At 53.6% G+C, this 16647-nt stretch overlaps 2 protein-coding genes across 2 annotated transcripts; both read left to right on the plus strand.

Annotated features, from left to right (window-relative positions):
- The first annotated feature begins 312 nt into the window (after nucleotides 1-312).
- GPAA1 (glycosylphosphatidylinositol anchor attachment 1) lies at nucleotides 313-3797 on the plus strand. Its single transcript, XM_060115940.1, has 12 exons — nucleotides 313-514; nucleotides 757-936; nucleotides 1022-1133; nucleotides 1359-1506; nucleotides 1587-1688; nucleotides 1775-1971; nucleotides 2044-2240; nucleotides 2336-2489; nucleotides 2653-2748; nucleotides 2890-3080; nucleotides 3162-3332; nucleotides 3479-3797. Exons 1-12 carry the CDS (start codon nucleotides 441-443, stop codon nucleotides 3720-3722), a joined length of 1866 nt encoding a protein of 621 aa, XP_059971923.1. The 5' UTR covers nucleotides 313-440; the 3' UTR covers nucleotides 3723-3797.
- Nucleotides 3798-14062: 10265 nt separating this feature from the next.
- Nucleotides 14063-16545, plus strand: LOC132500728 (cytochrome c1, heme protein, mitochondrial). Its single transcript, XM_060115933.1, has 7 exons — nucleotides 14063-14236; nucleotides 14842-15038; nucleotides 15121-15247; nucleotides 15334-15491; nucleotides 15569-15729; nucleotides 16039-16139; nucleotides 16242-16545. The coding sequence occupies exons 1-7, from the start codon at nucleotides 14105-14107 to the stop codon at nucleotides 16344-16346; spliced, it is 981 nt and encodes a 326-aa protein (XP_059971916.1). The 5' UTR covers nucleotides 14063-14104; the 3' UTR covers nucleotides 16347-16545.
- Nucleotides 16546-16647: the final 102 nt, after the last annotated feature.

The raw sequence follows: 16647 nt of genomic DNA on the forward strand, positions 1-16647 counted from the left end.
CATTCAGACCTGTGGTTGCCAGTGGCAGCACCTTCAGAAATCTTCCGGCGTCGATGCTCTGGTCGCCGCTTCCGGATTTCCTCCCATCTGCCCTGCTCATCATCCTACTCTGATTCCCTTTCGAGCCGAGCTTTCTCGAGCGGCCCGTCGTCTTCACTGTCCTCCGGCGTTGCACCATGCCGTCGGCCTGCCTGGAGGACGCTCTCCGCAGGCGGGGAAACCCAGGCCCGGCTCCCGCTCCCTCCACAGCGGCTCTGCTCTGGGCATGCGCGGCGGCGGTGCGGGGCGACTAGGGGGACGGCGCAGGCGCAGCGGCGTGAGGGCCGTCGGGACCGGAAGTGAGGGCCGGCGTGCAGCCCGGGGTCTGACAGGAGAGGCGTTCCCGGCCGGCGGCCGTACCTGACAGCGGGAGCGCGGTCCCGGAGCCGCCCGGCCCTGCGATGGGCCTCCTGTCGGACCCGGTGCGCCGGCGCGCGCTTGCCCGCCTCGTGCTGCGCCTCAACGCGCCACTCTGGTGAGGGCGGGGGGCGGGGGCCCGGGGGCCCCTCCGGCAGCGCGTGCCGGTCTCTTCCCGCCCGCCGGCATCACTCGGGGCCTCAGGCCTGGGGCTCAGCTCTCCCGTCCGGCGTCCCGGGTACCGGCACTCTGGGTCCCGCAGACATGCTCCCTCCACCCCCAGTGCAGAGGTAGAGGCTGCGGGCCGGGGTGCCAGGGCCCGCTAACGCTCCGGTGGTCCCTCCGTCCCTCTCCCCGCAGCGCGCTGAGCTACGTGGCGGGCATCGCCTGGTTCCTGGCTCTGGCTTTCCCGCCGCTGACCCAGCGCACTTACATGTCGGAGAACGCCATGGGCTCCACCATGGTGGAGGAGCAGTTTGCGGGCGGAGAGCGTGCCCGAAGCTTTGCCCGGGACTTCGCTGCGCACCGCAGGAAGTCGGGGTGAGCGACAGAGCCGTGGGTATGGGGGAAGCAGTGCCAGTCAAGGCCAGAGAGCTCTGCTCAGAAGCTCCCTTTGTGTTTCCAGGGCTCTGCCAGTGGCTTGGCTGGAGCGGACGATGCGGTCAGTGGGGCTGGAGGTCTACACGCAGAGTTTCTCCCGGAAACTGCCCTTTCCAGATGAGACTCACGAGCGCTATGTACTGGGGGGGGGGGGGGGGGCGGGTCGTGGGAGGGGGGGAGGGGGTTGTGCCTGCGACCAAAAAGCACCTTGAGGGGGTGGCCTTGGGGCCAGGAAGGTCACTGGGGGCGGGGGGATGTCTTGGGGCCAGAGAAGTCACTGGTGGGCATTCTAGGGCTAAAGGGGAGGGGTTTCAGCCATCTAGAGTGGGGCCGTGCTGAGGCTTCCCCAATACTGCATGCAGATGGTGTCGGGCATCAACGTGTACGGCATCCTTCGGGCACCGCGCGCTGCCAGCACTGAGTCCCTGGTGCTCACCGTGCCCTGTGGCCCTGAGTCTACCAACAGCCAGGCTGTGGGGCTGATGCTGGCACTTGCTGCCCACTTCCGGGGTGAGGCTCAGGGGCTACTGCTGGCAAGGGAGGGCTTGGCCACCGCCTCAGGCCCTGCTGACCCTGCTTTTGGTCTTTAGGGCAGATTTACTGGGCCAAAGACATCATCTTCCTGGTGACAGAACACGACCTTCTGGGCTCTGAGGCTTGGCTTGAAGCCTACCACGACGTCAATGTCACTGGTGGGTGTTCTTGCCCTGCCCTGGCCCCCACAGGGCCACTGTCCTCACCAGCCCCTTACTGGCAGCTCATTCACCTGCTTCTACAGGTATGCAGTCATCCCCTTTGCAGGGCCGGGCTGGGGCCATCCAGGCAGCCGTGGCCCTGGAGCTGAGCACTGATGTGGTCACTAGCCTTGACGTGGCTGTGGAGGGACTCAACGGACAGCTGCCCAACCTGGACCTGCTCAACCTCTTCCAGACCTTCTGCCAGAAAGGGGGACTCCTGTGCACGCTGCAGGGCAAGGTAGGGCCACCTGCCTGGGGAGCACGGGGCCTGTGCGCAGGGTTTATCTGACCTTGTCTCACACTCTCTAAGCTGCAGCCCCAGGACTGGACGTCAGTGGACGGGCCGCTGCAGGGTGTGCAAACGCTGCTGCTCATGGTTCTGCAGCAGGCCTCTGGCCACCCCCACGGCGCCCACGGCCTCTTCCTGCGCTACCGCGTGGAGGCTCTGACTCTCCGTGGCATCAATAGCTTCCGCCAGTATAAGTACGACCTGGTGGCAGTGGGCAAGTAAGTGCCTCTGGTCTCCCCTTTGCATACTCGGGGTGGGCTAGTGGGTGCCTGCGGGTGTCTGGCCAGTCGTGACCCCAGCCCACGCCTGGCAGGGCTCTGGAGGGCATGTTCCGCAAACTCAACCACCTCCTGGAGCGCCTGCACCAGTCCTTCTTCTTCTACCTGCTCCCTGCGCTCTCCCGCTTCGTCTCCATTGGCCTCTACATGCCTGCTGCCGGCTTTTTGCTCCTGGTCCTCGGTCTCAAGATATCCTCTGCTTCCTGCTGTCCGTTTGTGGCCAGCCTCAGGTCCCCCCACTCTAGGCTGGGGAGAGCTCTCCAACGTCGGGGCGGGGGAGTGGGAGTGAGCCCTGGGTCCCCCACTGGGCAGAGCCCATCACACCCCTTGTCAGGGTCCTTGACTCAGCCACGCTCTGGAACTGTGGATGCAGCTGCATGAGGCTGGAGTGGGTCCTGAGGAGGCTGGGGGGACCTCTGGGTCCAGTCCTCCCCTCCCTGCAACACAGGTGACGGCCCCCCACTCCTGCTGTTGGGGTCCTGGGTGGTGGTTACTGCTGCTGCTCAGTCTCAGCCGGTGGAGGGATGGTGAGGATCCTTGGGACTCCCCTGGCCCGGGGTCTGTCTCCAAGTGCCCGTGTGCCCTGCAGCGCGTGGGGCTGGCCTCGCTCGTGGCCCCCTTGCTGATCTCCCAGGCTGTGGGCCTGGCCCTCTACGTCCTCCCAGTGCTGGGTCAACACGTGGCTGCCCAGCACTTCCCCGTGGCCGAGGCCGAGGCCGTGGTGCTCACGCTGCTGGCCGTCTGTGCAGCTGGCCTGGCCCTGCCGCACAGCACCCCCTGGTGAGGAGATGGGCTGGGTGGGCGCGGGCAGGGGGCACCCTGGGCACGCAGGCGGCTACCCCTGAACCCCTTGCCTCGCAGGGTGCTGAGCACCCAGGCCCCGGACAGGAGCTGGATGGCGCTGAAGCTGGTGGCACTGATCTACCTGGCACTACAGCTGGCCTGCATCACCCTCACCAACTTCTCCCTGGGCTTTCTGCTGGCTGCCACCATGGTGCCCGGCGCTGCACTCACCAAGCCCTCCGGGCCCCGGTATGTGCTGGTCGGTCCCCACCACAAAGCCCGCCGTGACGTGCCCCCCGCCTCCAGGGCCTCTGCCCCTCGCCACAGACGCCCCCTCACGCGTCACTCCTCCTCCCCCACCTCAGAGCCCCCCTTGACCTTGCTTCTCCACGCAGGCCACTCTGTGCTGCCCTGCTGGTGCTGACAAGCCCAGCAGCTACGCTCTTGGGCGGCCTGTTCCTGTGGCAGCAGCTGCAGGAGGCACCGCTTTCCCTGGCCGAGGGCTGGCGGCTCTTCCTGGCCGCGCTGGCTCAGGGCGTGCTGGAACACCACACGTACGGTGCCCTGCTCTTCCCGCTGCTGGCGCTGGGTCTCTACCCCTGCTGGCTGCTCTTCTGGAATGTGCTCTTTTGGAAGTGATGAAGGCAGGTGGCAATCCCCCACACGTCCCACGTTCTTTCTTTCCTGGGAAATAAACAGTTTTGTTTAGCTGCCCTCCGGGCTCCTGGTCACACTGTCTGCTGTGTACGTGGGGCTCCGGGGCCTGTAGCAAGAGGCTCTGCCTGCGGGATTAGACACCCTGCTCAGCCCCTTCTGGTCCACTGACTGATGGCGGGAGGGAGGGCCCCAGCTGCATCAGCCTTGGGAAGAGGTCCTTGGATGGACGCTTGGGGTGTGGAAGTGGCACAGGCAGACCTGGCCGCAGCCCCAAGTGCACTCTCCCGGCCTTGGAGGTCTCTGCGCATCATGGTCCAGTGCTGTGCGAGAGGAAACACGACAGGCAGGGCTGGGAGGCCTGACAGGAGCTGAGACACCCAGAGGCCACCCAGCACAGTCTTCCGCGCTGGAGCTAAGAGGTAAAGGGAGCTGGGGCTGGCTCCCCCCAGGGGAGGAGAACGGCGCCCCAGCCAAGGCCAGAACCTCGTGTGGCCTTGGGGTAGAGCAGGAGACGCCCCTGGCCCAGCTTCCTGGGGGCAGCCCAGCCCAGTCCGGGTGCCCACCCAGCACCACCCAGAGCGGACAGGCCACGGAACAGGGACCACGTGAGCACCGGGGGCTGGCGGGGGGCACTGATGGGCTGGTACACAGAGAGGTCACTGGTTGTACCAAGACCCCTGAAAGGGACTGGGGTGTCCAGCGTCCATTCGGGAGGGGAGGTAAGCAAAGTGTAGCCCTCTGGTGACACCACGGCCACATGAGGCTAAGAGACCTCACGGGAAGGCCATGGTGCCCCTGCCAGCACCCCACAGGGCAGCGAGACCGGTACCACCTCCTACAGGCCTCACAGTTGGAAGGGAGACAGAGATGCACTGCTTGGAGCATCAGACCAGGACCAGCCTCCCTTCCTTCGGGACCGCATCCCAGGACGGGGCGGCCTGGCAAGTCTCAGGGAGGAAGCTTTGCCCCCGGCCCCCGCCCAGGCCCGCCTCTGTGGTGGGGCTCATCTTCCTGGGGGGCTCCCCTCAACAGCTGGGGGTCCCTGACTCCACAGTGGGGGGCAGCCAATGGAGGGGTTCACTTTGGGGCTTCTTACTGCTGAAGGGCACGTGTGCTCTGTCCAGAGTGTGAGGGATGGGGTGGGGCAAGGGTGCTGGAGGCCCACTGTGACTAGCAGCCTGGGTTCCATCTGCTTGTCTTCTAGTCATTTTGAGGCTAGAGGAGGGCTTGCAGCCCCACACCCAGCACCCCCAGAAGTGCCTCCAGACTGGCCTCTCTCGGAAATCTCCCCTGATAAGGCAGGCACCGCCTGTCTGTGGGCTTCCTGTCTTCCAAGGCGCATAGAGATCTCTGCTCTGCTGTGGTCTCCTGTTGTCTCTGTCTTTGTGGACTGGCATCTAATACAAAATCCCTTCCACACATTTTACCTGCACTTTGGCGCCAGTCAGTCATTTTTAACTGGACTTAGGTAGCCACTTAAAACGCAAATCATGAAAACACCTTACATCATGAAACATACAAGTGAGGACAAAAGCTATCCGATGATCAGTTGTTTTGAGCTTACCCATACACAAGAGGTGGGGGGGAGCCATGGGAATTTTGAAGCTGATATGCTGGGGAAGCAGAATTTCTGCTCTGATTTTCATTGATGTCACTCGTGCAATACATTTTAAAACGAAAGAAAACGTCAGGCTGTAAAGATACAGATGAGACGTACAGGGGATGAGTGTCAGGCCCCGCGGGCTGTACCCTGAGGGTGCTTGATGCTGGCCCCCATGTCCCTTCTCCGTCATGGCACCCTACTTTTGATACGAGCACAGGTGCACTGCCAGCCTCTGTGCAGCTAGGTGTGGCCGTGTGGCTGCTGTGGCCCACAGGACCTGAGCAGAAGCTTCAAGGGTGAATTCCATGCAGAGACTTCAAACGGAGGGTGGCCCTCTGAGCCGCTTCCCTCTCCTGCCCGGGGCCACGTGGAGCCGGAAGCACGTCTGGGACGTGAGCTCCAGCCCAGGCTGGGGGTGGAGATGAGGAGGGCCTCCCTGACCCTCCAAAGCCCTTGCTAAACGGGTTAGCCCGTCGCCCAGGGTTGCTAAACCGGGCTTCATTTGCAAGAAAGAAACAAACTTCTACTGTGCTTAAGTCGTCGTTATTGGAGTTTTCTGACATCTCAGTCTCGCTCACGCATGAGGGACTATTGCTGAGCCCAGCTCACGTGGGGCTCTCAGGCGGTGAGCAGCCGGGTGCATCTAGAAGTGTGTGTGTCTATTGTGTTGGTAGTAAGTGCTCATTCCTTGGTCGCTTGCCTCCCATGCCCCGGAAGAGCAGCTCTGTGGCACAGGCTTTGTCTTTCTTCCTGCCTCTTTTCCAGCACAGAGCCAGGGATGTGGTGGAATATTCATACGTATTTCTTGAATGAAAGAAGGAAAGAATCAGAGGGAGCCCTTCTGGAGGTCCAGAAGGAAGCCCAGGGGGCAGACTTTTGGCTTCTACAGGGGCTCCTGTCTTATGATATGGGGTGAGGGCCCGGGAGGTTAGGGTGCAAGACTGGGGAGGTCCTGAGCCAGGCAGGACCCACCTCAGGACACCCAGCAGCTTCCTCACGACCAGACCCTCTGCAGACGTCCTCCTGCAATTGGCTGGCTGTCCCAGGTTTCCTCTGTGCTTCTATCAGACCCTTTGCCAAGTCACCCCATTCCACCTGGGGCTTTAAGGTGGGGCTCCAGGGCTGCCCTGGGGGCCTATCTCTGTGAGCCGCCCCCGCGGGCTCCAGCTGCCCTCATGCCTGCACTCAGATCCTGTCTTTCCTCTAGGCCTCTGTCCTGAGGCCACATCCTGTCACCTCCGCCTCCTGGATGTGCCGTGGTCACCTTTAAGTCATCTCTTCCCAACCTGAACACCTCCCACCCCACGTGCATCTCCTCCCCTGGTGCCCTCACCCAATCCTGGACCTGCGGTCCACCTTGTCTCTCTTCAGGGGATGCCTATCGCCTCCAGGATAAAATCAAACCTCCTTACCTTGGTCTCCAAGGCCTGCCTGGCCAACTCCTGCCTTGTCCTTCAGAACATTTTTATTGCCCCCCAGAAGGAACCCTGTACCCCACTTCCCCCTCCCCTTTCAGCCCCTGGCACCGTTAACCTACTTTCTGCTGCTATAGATTTGCCTAATCTGGACTTTCATATGAATGGATTCACGCAGTACAGTAGTACCCCTTATCTTCGGGGCTTGTGTTCCAAGACTCCCAGGGGATGCCTGAACCTCTGGATAGTACTGAATTCTATCTGTTCGTATCTTCCACCCACAAACTTAATGCTTTTTCCATCTTAACCAAATTCTTATCATGCACTGCGGCCATAACTTTTGCAGTTTTTGAGGTGCACCAGCAAAACTAGCACGGATTTCTTTTTCCTTCACAGTTTCACGGATAGAAGATTGTTTCTTAGCGTAGATCTTAGCAACCACAGCATACAATTTTTTTCCTTTCTTTATTAAGTTGAGGACTTTCACCTTTTCACTTAAAGGAAGCACTTCCTTTCACTTAAAGGCTTCTCTTTGGTGTACTTGAATCACAAGCATCACTACTCTTGCACTTTGAAGCCATTCTTAAGTAAAATAAGGGTCACTAAACAGCTAGCTAGTGGGAAGCAGCCGCATTGCACAGGGAGATCAGCTCTGTGCTCTGTGACCACCTAGAGGGGTGGGATAGGGAGTGTGGGAGGGAGATGCAAGGGGGAAGGGATATGGGGATATATGTGTGCATAGAGCTGATTCACTTTGTTATATGGCAGAAACTAACACAACATTGTAAAGCAATTATACTCCAATAAAGATGTGAAAAAACAAATAAAAGGGTCACTTACTTGAATACAGACACTGATGCCTCCACAGTTGATCTGATAACCCAGATGGCTACTAAGTGACTAATGGGCAGGATATACTGGACAAAGGCATCATTTGTGTCCCAGGCAAGACAGAGGGGCGGGTGCAAGCTTTCATCACTCTACTCAGTATGGGAAGTATTAGCATGTTAGCAATATTAAGACTTCCAACCTGTGAACACAGGATGTCCTTACATTTATTTAGGGCTTCTTTAATTTCTTTCAGTAATGTTTTATAATTTTCAGTGTATAAAGGTTGTTAAATTTATTCTTAAGTATATAATTTTTTCTTTTAATTTATCTTTGGCTGCATTGGGTCTTCTTTGCTGCACGCAGGCTTTCTCTAGTGGTAGCGAATGGGGGCTACTCTGCTGTGGTGCGTGGGCTGCTCATTGCGGTGGCTTCTCTTGTGGAGCACGGGCTCTAGGCTCATGGGGTTCAGTAGTTGCAGCACGCGGAACTGCAGATACAGAGGGCTGACTGTAGAGTTATAGGTGGATTTTCAACTTTGCAGAGGGTCGGGCGCCCCTAACCCCTGCGTTGTTCAAGGGTCAGCTGTGAAATAGTAGTTGTGGTACGCGGGCTCAGTAGTTGTGGCTTGCGGGCTTAGCTGCTCCTCAGCGTGTGGGATCTTCCCAGACCAGGGATCGAACCCATATCCCCTGCATTGGTAGGCGGATTCTTAACCACTGTGCCACCAGGGAAGTCCCCTAAGTATTTAATTTTTTGATGCTATTGTAAATATAATTAGTTTCTTAATTTCATTTTCAGTTTGTTAATTGCTGGTGTATAGAAACACAACTGATTTCCGTATATTGATCTTCAGTCAAACTTGATGAACTCATCCATTATCTCTAATATCAATAGTTTGTGTGTTCCTTAGGATTTCACAGTTGACCCTTGAACAATGCAGGGGTTGTGGCGCCGACCCTCTGCAAAGTTGAAAATCCACCTATAGCTCTACAGTCAGCCCTCCGTATCTGCGGTTCCGAATCCTCAGATTCAACCAACTGCAGATGGCGTAGTACTCTAGTGTGTATTTAGCAAAAAAAATCTGAGTATAAGTGGACCTGCGCAGTTCAAGCCCGTGTTGTTCATGGGTCAATTGTATGTAATTCATGTGATCTGAAAATGTAATATCATTTCTTCCTTTCAAATTTAGATGCTTTTTATTTTATAGTCCTGCCTAATTGCCCTGGATAGACCCTCCTATATAATGCTGAATAGAAGTGGCAAGAACCAACATCCTTCTCTTCCTTCTAATCTCACTAGGAAAGCTTTCAGTCTTGCACCATTGAGTATATTAGCCATGAGGTTTTCATAGATGTCCTTTACCAGGTTGAGGAAGTTGCCCTGTATTCCTGTTTTTTTGAGGTTTTTATCATGAAAATGTGTTGGAGTTTTTTTCAAAAGCTTTTTCTGTGTCTACTGTAATGATCAAATGTGGTCCTTTTCCCTTTATTACTATTATGTGTTATATTGCGTGTTTTCTTATACATTGATTGATGTTTACATTGATTTATCTTTACATTACTGAGATAAATCCCACTGGGAAAAAGATGTACTGCATTTTTCAAGCATTGGGTTGAGTTTGCTAATATTTTGTTGAGGATTTTTGTATCTATATTCATATAGGATATTGGCCTGTAGCTTTCTTTCTTATGATATTTTGTCTAGTTTTAGTGTCAGGGTAATACTAATCTCAAATAATGAGTTGGGAAGTATTCCCTCATCTTCTATTTCTTGGAGGAGTTTGTGAAGTATTGGAGTTAAGTCTTCCTTAATTTTGGTAGAATTCACCAGTGAAGCCATCTCATCCTGGGCTTTTTTTTTCTGGGAAGTTTTTGTTGTTGTTGTTATTTAATTACTAGTTCAGTTTCTTTCCTTGTTATTGGTCTATTTAGATTTTCTACTTCTTGAGTCAGTTTTGGCTGTTTGTATCTTTCTAGGAATCTGGCTGTTTCATATAGGTCATCTAATTTGGGGGCATAAATTATTTACGGTATTCCCTTATAATCATTTTTATTTCAGTAAGGTTGGTAGTAATGTCACTTTTTTCATTTCTAATTTTAGCAATTTGAGTCTTCTCTTTTTATCTTAGTGAGTCAAGCTGCAGGTGTGTCATTTTTGTTGATCTTTTTAAAGAATCAACTTTTAGTTTATTTTCTCTGTTGTTTTTCTATTCTCTATTTCAATTGTTTCTGCTCTAATCTTTATTATTTCCTTCCTTCTGCTTACTTTGGGTTTAGATTGTCTACTTTTTGTAGTTTTTAAAGTTAGAATGTTAGGTTATTTATTTAAGATCTTATTATTATTATTTTATTTATTTATTTTTAATTTATTATTATTATTTTTTGCGATATGCGGGCCTCTCACTGTTGTGGCCTCTCCCATTGCGGAGCACAGGCTCTGGACGCACAGGCTCAATGGCCATGGCTCACGGGCCCAGCCGCTCCACGGCACGTGGGATCCTCCTGGACCAGGGCACGAACCCGCGTCCCCTGCATTGGCAGGCGGACTCTCAACCACTGCGCCACCAGGGAAGCCCTTTTTTTTAATACAGTAATTTAAAGCTCTAAATTTCCCTCTTAGCAGCTCTCTTGATGGTGCTAAGTTTTAGTGTGTTGTGTTTTTGTTTTTATTCATCTCAGAGTATTTTCTAATTTTCCCTGTGATTTTTTTTTTTTAATTTAATTTTTATTTTTGGCTGTGTTGGGTCTTCGTTGCTGCACATGGGCTTTTCTCTAGTTGTTGTGAGCAGGGGTTACTCTTCATTGCGGTGCATGGCTTCTCATTGCCTTGGCTTTTCTTGTTGCAGAGCACAGGCTCCAGACGCGTGGGCTTCAGTAGTTGTGACCCACGGGCTCTAGAGCACAGGCTCAGTAGTTGTGGCTCACGGGCTTAGTTGCTCTGCAGCATGTGGGATCTTCCTGGGCCAGGGATTGACCCCATGTCCTCTGCATTGGCAGGCAGATTCTAAACCACTGAGCCACCAGGGAAGTCCCTCCCTGTTATTTCTTCTTTGACTAATTGTTTATTTAGGAGTATGTCATTTAATTTTCACATACTTGTGAATTTCCCTACTCTCCTTCTGTTATTGATTTCTAATTTCATTCTGTTGTAGTCAGAAAACATACTTTGTATGCTTTTACTACTCTTAAATTTATTGAGACTTGTTTTATTGCCTAACATATGATCTATCCTGAAGAATATTCCATGTGCACTTGGGAAGAATATGTACTCTTCTGTTGTTGGAGTGTTTCATTGCTGCCCGTTACGTCTAGTTGGCTTATTGTGTTGTTCAAGTCTTCTCTTTCCCTGCTGATATTCTGTCTAGCTGTTCTATCCATTACTGAAAGTGGGGTACTGAAGTCTCCAACTGTTATGTTAAATTTTCTATTTCTCCTTTCAATTCTGTCCAGTTTTGCTTCATGTATTTTGGGGATCTGTTAGGCAAATATATCTCTATAGCTGTCATTCCTTCTTGATGAATTGATCCTTTTTTCATTATAAAATGTCCTTCTTTAACTCTAATATAAACATTTGTCTTAAAGTTTATATTGTCTGATATTAGTATAGCCCCTCCAGCTCTGTTTTGGTTACTGTTGGTGTGGCGTCCTTTTTTCCAAACTTTACTTTCTATTTGTGTCTTTGAATATAAAGTGTGTTTCTTATCGGCATTATATAGTTGGATCATGACTTTAAAAAGAAAAATCCACTGTGCCAATCTCTGGCCTTTAACTGGAGACTTTAATCCATTTACATTTAATGGTACAGTACAATTTATACCTGCTATCTTGATATTTGCTCTCTATGTGTCTTATGTCTTTTTTGCCCCCAATTTCTTCATTATTGTCTTGTGTGTGTGTGTGTGTGTGTGTGTGTGTGTGTGTGTGTGTTTTATTTTCCAGGGTACAACTTTAATTCCTTTGTTATTTCTTTGACTATATTTTTTGAGTTATTTTCTTAGTGGTTACTCTTGGGATTACAACTGACATCTTAATTTGTAACAATCTGATTTAGATTAACATTACATTAATTTTAACTCTATTAAAAGATGTTGCTCCTGTATAGCTGTTTCCCCCTTCCTTATTTATTGCCACATATTCCACCACATATATTCTGTGTCTATACCCATAGATTTTTTTTTTTTTTTTGGCCTCACCACACAGCTTGTGAGATTTTAGTTGTGGCACATGGGCTTAGTTGCCCCGTGGCAAGTGGGATCTTCCTGGATCAGGGCTTGAACCCATGTCCCCTGGATTGGCAGGCAGATTCTTAACCATCGCACCACCAAGGAAGTCCCTGCCCCCTTGTTTTGAGAGATGATTTTGCCAGATATAGAATTCTCGGTTGGGAAGTTTGTTCTTTCAGCACTTGGAATATGTCATACCACCGCCTTCTGGCCTCCATGGTTTCTGGTATGAAATCTTCTGTTAATTTTATTGAGGACCACTTATATGTGATGAGTCACTTCTCTCTTGCTGCTTTCAAGATTCCTTTTCTTTGCTTTTCAACAATGTATAATGTGTACAGGTGTGGACCTCTTTTACTTCATCCTGCTTGGAGTTTTTTTTTAACTTCCTGGATGTATAGATCCATGTTTTTCATCAAATTTGGAAAGTTTTCAGTCACAATTTCTTCAAATATTCTTTTGGCCCCTCTTTCTCCTCTGCTTCTGAGAATTATGTATAGGTTGGTACGCTTAATGGTGTCCCACAGGTCTCTGAGGCTCTGTTAATTTTTTTCTCTCTCTATTTTTTTTTCTGTTTTGCGGACCAGACAATCTCAACTGACCTAACTTCAAGTTTGCTAATTCTTTCTTCTACCTGCTCAAATCTGCAGTAGAACCCCATAAGTTAAAATTTTCAATTCCATCATTGTACATTTCAACTCCATAACTTCCATTTGGACCCTGTTTATTCCTTTTTACTGACATCCTCTATTTGATGAGATATCATTCTCATACTTTCCTCTAGTTCTTTAGACATAATGGTTTCCTTTAGCTCTTTGAACATATTTTTAAATTTGTTTTTTATTAAATTTTTTATTTTTTAATTTTTATTGGAGTATAGTTGATTTACAATATTGTGTTAGTTTCTGCTGCACAGCAAAGTGAATCAGTTATACATATACACATATCCACTCTTTTTTAGATTCTTTTCCCATATAGGTCATTACAGAGTATTGAGTAGAGTTCCCTGTGCTATACAGTGGGTCATCAGTCCTCATTATCTATTTTATACATAGTAGTATGTATATGTCAATCTCAATCTTCCAATTTATCCCCCCCAAACATATTTAAATAGTTAAGATTCCCCAGAGATAGTTTCTATTGATTGGTTCTTTTTTTCCCTATTTATAGGCCAGACCTTCTTGTTTCTTTGGATGTCTCATAATTTTTTGTTGAAAACTAGATATTTTAAATGATATAATGTGGCATTTCTGGAAATCAGATTCCAGGTTTTGTTGCTGTTGCTGCTATGGTAGTTGTATTTGTGTATTGGCTTTTCTGAACTAATTCTGTCAAGTCTATTATTTGTCATGGGTAGCCACTGAAGTCTCTACCTGGTTAGCTTAGTGGTCAGATAAATGATTGGACAGAAATTTCCTTAAGTGTCTGGAACCAATAAATCTCTGTCATTCCCAAGTGGCTCTGTGTGTATGTGGGACATGCTCTCGGAATTCAGCCAGGCAGTTTACAACTCTGCTTTAGGCTTCACCTGTGCACACTCAAGGTCAGCCAGAAGTGAGCACTTAGGGCTTTTTCAGGTCTTTCATGAGTATATGCACAGCCCTACTTATGTTTTTGACCATCTGTATTCCGGAAATTTGTAGGGCTTTTCAACGCCCCTGTGGACAATGTATTCCCCAGTTCTTCCTTTTAAGTTTTTTGGTTAGTCTGTTATTTGCCCCAGTTGTTCTCCATTGCCTCAGGGAGATAACAGCTTTGAAACTACAACACTTGCCCTTAATTGCCTTCAACAGCCTCGGGGAATAGGCTACTAGCACCGGGCAAGTTGAGTGGGTTCGGCAAGAGGGGCCTTCCAGCGGGTCATCTGACCGGTTAAATAATATCAATGCTTTGCAGTGAGGGTGTTCTGCCACCGCGCCAGGTCTGGAAATGTTGCTGGACGAAAGTGTGCGATGGCTTCGAAAAGCGGTGGATTCCGGGTTGGGGGCGTCCCGGCGTGGGGGGCGCAGCACCGCTGAGCCCCGGAGACCAGCGGCGGGATCACGGAAACCAGGGTTGTTGAGAGTTGTCACGGCGATAGAGAGACGCAGCGAGGACCCGCCCAACCGCTAGTTTCCACGACGACCGGAGTAGCGCGGCGAGGCGGCGCGCGACCCTGACTGACAGAGCCCCGCCTCGCCCCCGCCCCGCCCCCTCCCCGCCCCCTCCCACGCTCCCCGGTTCTCGCGAGGTTTAAGCTCTTTCGGCGCCGCAGAGGCCCACGGTAGCGGTGGCCGCGCTGAAGAGGGGCAATATGGCGGCAGCGGCGGTGGCTTCGGTTCGCGGGTTGGTACTGGGCCCGCGGGGCGCGGGGCTGCCGGGCGCGCGGTCCCGGGGTCTGCTGAGCGGTTCGCGGCCCGGGCAGCTCCCACTGCGGACACCCCAGGTGAGAGCTGGTCTTAACCCTGGCCGCCGCGCGGCCCCGCAGCCCGGTGAAGGTCACCGCTGGGAGGCTCCGGGCGCGGGCCGGGCAGCGCGGGAGCAGCCTCCGCACCCGGGCCCCCACCCCGGCCGGACCCCCGCTGCCTGCCGACCTTGGGAGCAGGGCTGGGCTCCCACCCCTCCGAGCAGCCCAGGCACCTGGTGCCGAGCGTGGGGAGCGGCGGGGCGGGCTCGCTGCCGGCTCGGGACTGGGCGCTTCCCCGGGGGGCGCGCCCAGGCCCGCTCCCTCTCCGGCCTTCCTGACTGGGCCCGCGTCCTAAAGTGACCTCAGCCTGATCTCGGCCAGCTGCTTGTGACCTTGGCCTGCCCCAGCACCCTTGCTCACTTCGGCCCGATACCTGGCCCAGGATCTAAGAAGACGCCTCACAACCCCCCCCTCTCAGGGCTGAATTCCGGTCGAGGGGGTCCGCAGCGGGGAGGGTGGGGAGGGCAGTGGCGCGGGAGGTGGCCGGTGCTGGGTGCCTGAGTTGGGAGAGGTAGGCGCTGAGAGTCAGATCCCCAGGTCGGGCTGGGTGGTGTTCTGGCAGGCGCTGAGCGGGACTCTTGCAGGCAGTGTCCCTGTCGTCGAAGTCTGGCCCGTCCCGGGGCCGGAAGGTGATTCTGTCAGCGCTGGGCATGCTGGCGGCAGGGGGTGCAGGGCTGGCTGTGGCTCTGCATTCTGCGGTGAGTGCCAGTGACCTGGAGTTGCACGCCCCCAGCTATCCGTGGTCCCACCGCGGCCTCCTCTCCTCCCTGGACCACACCAGGTGTGTGGCTGGCTGGGGGAGTTTCTGGGTGGGCCGGGTGGGGTGGAATCCTCGGCGCCCTTAACCCTTTCTACGTCTCTAGCATCCGGAGGGGTTTCCAGGTGTACAAGCAGGTGTGCTCCTCCTGCCACAGCATGGACTACGTGGCTTACCGCCACCTGGTGGGCGTGTGCTACACAGAGGATGAAGCTAAGGCGCTGGCTGAGGAGGTGGGTACGTGGGGATGCGGAGGACCCACAGATTGGGGCTCCTGCTGTGCTGGACAGCAGGGTTGTGATGGGGCTCTTGGTGGCAGGTGGAGGTTCAGGATGGCCCCAATGAGAACGGGGAGATGTTCATGCGGCCGGGGAAGCTGTCTGACTACTTCCCCAAACCATACCCCAACCCTGAGGCTGCGCGAGCGGCCAACAACGGAGCACTGCCCCCTGACCTCAGCTACGTCGTGCGAGCTAGGTACTGGCCTGCGGTGGGGTGGGGGGAGGAAGGGCTGCCTCATGCCAGGGGCTGAGGAGACCCCGATCTGGTCCCAGGCACGGTGGTGAGGACTACGTCTTCTCCCTACTCACGGGCTACTGTGAGCCACCCACTGGGGTGTCGCTGCGAGAAGGCCTCTACTTCAATCCCTATTTTCCTGGCCAGGCCATTGGCATGGCACCTCCCATCTACAACGAAGTCTTGGAGTTTGATGATGGTGAGAGGCCCCCACGCTGGGGGTGGGCAACCTGGGTCCTACTTTCCCCACTGCCAGGGATGCTCTCCTGGTGTTCTTGGCCCCAGAGTGCCTGCACCTTCCTTGGCTGGGACACTGTGTGTTTCTGAGGAGGCTCATGGGCAGCCTTGAGGCCGTCCGTGTGCTGGCTGGTGGTAGGGGTGGGTCCCATCCCTTTTGAAGCTGTGGGCAGGAACCCGTCTCTGCCCCATGGTGGAGGATGCTCTTTGGGCTACCCCAAAGTGGGCAGGGACACCCACGGGCAGCTCGTACCACTTGTCCTTGGACCAGGCACCCCAGCTACCATGTCCCAGGTAGCCAAGGACGTATGCACCTTCCTGCGCTGGACGTCTGAACCAGAACACGACCATCGCAAACGCATGGGGCTCAAGGTGAAAGGGCTGGGCGGAGGGGCACAGTGGGCCTGGGGGAGGGGCTGGGACCTGGGCAGGGGTCCTTTCCGCCTCCCTCCTCTGAGCCTGCCTTTCCCCCAGATGTTGATGATGATGGGCTTGCTTTTGCCCCTGGTCTATGCCATGAAGCGGCATAAGTGGTCAGTCCTGAAGAGCCGGAAGCTGGCGTATCGGCCACCCAAGTGACCCTGCCCAGTGTCTGCTTGCTGTCCTGCCTGAATGGGTCCTCAAGCCAAGGAGCCACCCTGGGCCTGTTCAGGTCCCAGCTGGCCCTCCTGGCCAAGCCCTTCTTCCTCTGGGACAAGAGGGGAAGGGGCAGGAGACGGGGTTCCAGCTCCAGATCGTCCGGCGCCCATCACGGAAATAAATTAAGTTTCTCAACGTACCCATTTGAGCTACTGTGTGATGGGAGTACAGGTTTGCAGAGGACTCTGGGACTAAGATCCTTGCCCTCAGAGCTCCCAGGGGTGTCCAGTGCAGTGTGGCC

The sequence above is a fragment of the Mesoplodon densirostris genome, chromosome 13, assembly GCF_025265405.1.
Source record: "Mesoplodon densirostris isolate mMesDen1 chromosome 13, mMesDen1 primary haplotype, whole genome shotgun sequence".
Lineage (NCBI taxonomy): Eukaryota > Metazoa > Chordata > Mammalia > Artiodactyla > Ziphiidae > Mesoplodon > Mesoplodon densirostris.